Below are 2976 nucleotides of genomic sequence, written 5' to 3'. Positions count from 1 at the left end.
CCAATCATCCAAAGGCACATTCTGTTTACTAATCTGATATCATTTAAAAAAACTAACGCTTTTGCAATTATGTGAGCACATAATGTAATCTGAAAACTGCTGCCCTGGTTAAAAAAAACAATGCAACTGATCTCAGCTGGTATTCTGTCTATAATGGAGTGCAATGGAAATTTCTAAGTGACCCCAAACTTCTGACCGGTAGTGTAGATACCTAAAATGCATTAACAAGGTTTAAATTTAAACTAAAAGCCTAGCCAAAGAAGATTACCTGACTTTATATAATGTAGCCTAAAAAACTGTGTATGATTATTTTTTGGCTGGCAAGAATATTCTGTTATTATTTTTGTTTCTATGGCAGAGTAATATTTGTTGTATTGTATCAATAAATCACTAAATTTCATTTTTCAGGTGAATCCACAGCAACAAATGAAGGGCATCACACCTAAAGCTGACAGCAGTGTGATTGTAACCATACTGGACTCTGCCCCCATCACCATCTCAGTCCCAGCGGAGCTGGAGGTGGATGATAATGCGTTTATCCAATATGTAGCTCAGGAGGCTCTGACACTCCATAAAAAGCAGATAAGAGGTATTGATCCAAGCTGCGTTGTGGCTTAGTTCATTATTTGGCTCCCAGCTTCACCTGGCAGAGCTCCAAACTGCATTTGAGTAAAACTAAAATTTGAAACCACAAACTCAATACCATGAATATCTGTAGGCTACATTTCTTCAATCTGATACCCACAATGCAAAGTCCATGTTTTAATCCCAAATGATGAGGTAACTAAAAAAAACAATCATAAATTGAAATCTTTGTTGACTTTGTATTCAAAGATTAAAATGCATCCATACGTGCAAGATGCAGCATTGATATTGGAGCCATGGGAATATTTACACGTGGGTTGAGTAATGTGCATATTTCAGCATTCACACATGATCTTCAGATGTTGAATAAAGAATCTAGGTTTTGAACAATTAGGAGTTGTTTTTTGTTAAACTTAAAAATGTAGACTACACGCACATTTGCGTATTTTGTCAAGCTGATATTTAAATAATTAGAACATATTTTCTGCAGCTTTCTTTTTTTGGAACACTATTTGCAAAGACAAAACTTTACTTATTCACGTATTCATATTTTTTCATTCTTATTTCTGGTTACCGTTTAGTAGTTGAGTAAGGTACAGACAGTTCCTGCTTTAGTTTTTGACATGGCTTTTGAAGAAGAAGAAAAAAGCAAGGCGCGCTTTTCAGTAGTCTCGCGAGGTCTTTTTCGGTCAAAACGGAAGTCTTTTTATTTACCCGGGAAATATTAACTGGTGTTCAAACAACATACAGTACTTGTCGGTGTAAAGTTGTTTGCTCGTATGACCACAACAATGCCCGCAACTTCCGAAATACACACAGCAAACGGTTGTAAAACGGAGGAGCTGAAGCAGCCCGCGGCGGCGGAAGAAAAGAAGAACTTCGGGGTTTTCTGTGATGAACGCGGGTATCTGAATCAGATCGAGTACATCATGCAGCACGGCCGCAGGAAGGGAGACCGAACCGGGACAGGAGTCGTCTCGGTGTTCGGTGCCCAGGCCAGATACAGTCTGCGAGGTTTGTAATTATCTAGTTACTGTAAATGTTGAGCATTCTGGTAAACAGTTTATTAAAGTATTACTAAATTAAATTAAATACTCCTATATAGCTAAGAGTCCTGCATTCAACATTCAAAATGAACTCAAAGTATCAAAAGTAAAGTATGCAGAGCAGAACGGCCATCTTCCGAGTGTCATATAACATTATACATAATGAGATGTATGCACAAGCTGGTTGTTTCAACACTGCATCATTTTTTATTAAGGAAACACGTTTTGCTCAATCTTAATTTGAAAAGTAGCCTAACTAGTAAATAAAAGTGTCAAACGTAATTGAGTGAGAAATTCAATAAAAAATAAATGGAAATTGGTTTATCGCAGATCTATTGCTACAGGAATGTTACTGTCTTTTTTTATCCATTTATCTTCTTGCTAAAACTGCAGTTGGAATTTTCAATTTCCTCACGGGACTCATCCCAAAAGGATCAATAAAGAGAATCAATACAGGGATGTTTGTGGTCGTATAGAAGACAGTTTCAGCAGTACATAGTTTGTCCACCAGGGAGCACTGAAAGGTTTATTTGTAATACATTACCCATACATGCCTTAGTCATAGTTTAAGAAATTTTAAACCAAATTTAAGAGATCTCTATAATCAAGTTTGTTTATGTTGTAATATCAAACTGTTCTTGTTTACTTGTAGATCAGTTTCCCCTGCTGACAACCAAGAGAGTATTTTGGAAAGGGATCCTTGAAGAACTGCTGTGGTTTATTAAGGTAAGGATGGTTGTGTGTGTCTCTTCTCTAGTAAAGCCATTAGAGATTGACCGATTTTTAAGGCCGATACGATTATTTGGTTATTTAAAAATCCAATATATCGCTTGAGATATAGATCGATCGATAATAATCGAATAATCGATCGATCGATCAATCTGTATATAGATATATATAGATATATAGATATAGATAGATATAGATATATAGATATATAGATATATATAGATATATATAGATATAGATAGATAGATATATATAGATATATAGATATATAGATATAGATATATATATAGATAGATATAGATATAGATATATAGATATATATATAGATAGATATAGATATATAGATAGATAGATATAGATATATAGATAGATAGATAGATATATAGATATATAGATATATATATATAGATAGATATATAGATAGATATATATATCTATAGATATATAGATAGATAGATATATATATATATAGATAGATAGATAGATATATATAGATAGATATAGATATATATCAAGAAACACATTACAAAACACAGATTTCCCTAACATTAGTTATTTGTAGTTATGAGTTCTCAATAAAAAAAAGGTATTGTCACAACAGAACAGAGGAACATCA

At 33.7% G+C, this 2976-nt stretch overlaps 2 protein-coding genes across 5 annotated transcripts in view; both read left to right on the top strand.

Moving 5' to 3' along the window:
- LOC116672101 (clusterin-like protein 1) overlaps window positions 1-975 on the top strand; it is a 5222-nt gene extending 4247 nt beyond the window's left edge. For all 3 annotated transcript variants that reach the window (XM_032503725.1, XM_032503727.1, XM_032503726.1), the window contains one exon: window positions 409-975. In XM_032503725.1, coding sequence (XP_032359616.1) covers window positions 409-618 — 210 coding nt within the window. In that variant the 3' untranslated portion in view covers window positions 619-975. The remainder of the gene's footprint in view (window positions 1-408) is intronic.
- A 244-nt stretch (window positions 976-1219) lies between these two features.
- Window positions 1220-2976, top strand: part of tyms (thymidylate synthetase) — a 17489-nt gene continuing 15732 nt past the window's right edge. For both annotated transcript variants that reach the window (XM_032503733.1, XM_032503732.1), the window contains exons 1-2: window positions 1220-1599; window positions 2284-2357. In XM_032503733.1, coding sequence (XP_032359624.1) covers window positions 1365-1599; window positions 2284-2357 — 309 coding nt within the window. In that variant the 5' untranslated portion in view covers window positions 1220-1364. The remainder of the gene's footprint in view (window positions 1600-2283; window positions 2358-2976) is intronic.

Source organism: Etheostoma spectabile, chromosome 22 (genome assembly GCF_008692095.1).
Source record: "Etheostoma spectabile isolate EspeVRDwgs_2016 chromosome 22, UIUC_Espe_1.0, whole genome shotgun sequence".
Taxonomy (NCBI): Eukaryota; Metazoa; Chordata; class Actinopteri; order Perciformes; family Percidae; genus Etheostoma; species Etheostoma spectabile.
The sequence above is the reverse complement of the archived record's forward strand: the minus strand, read 5'-3'. Positions and strand labels throughout refer to the sequence as shown.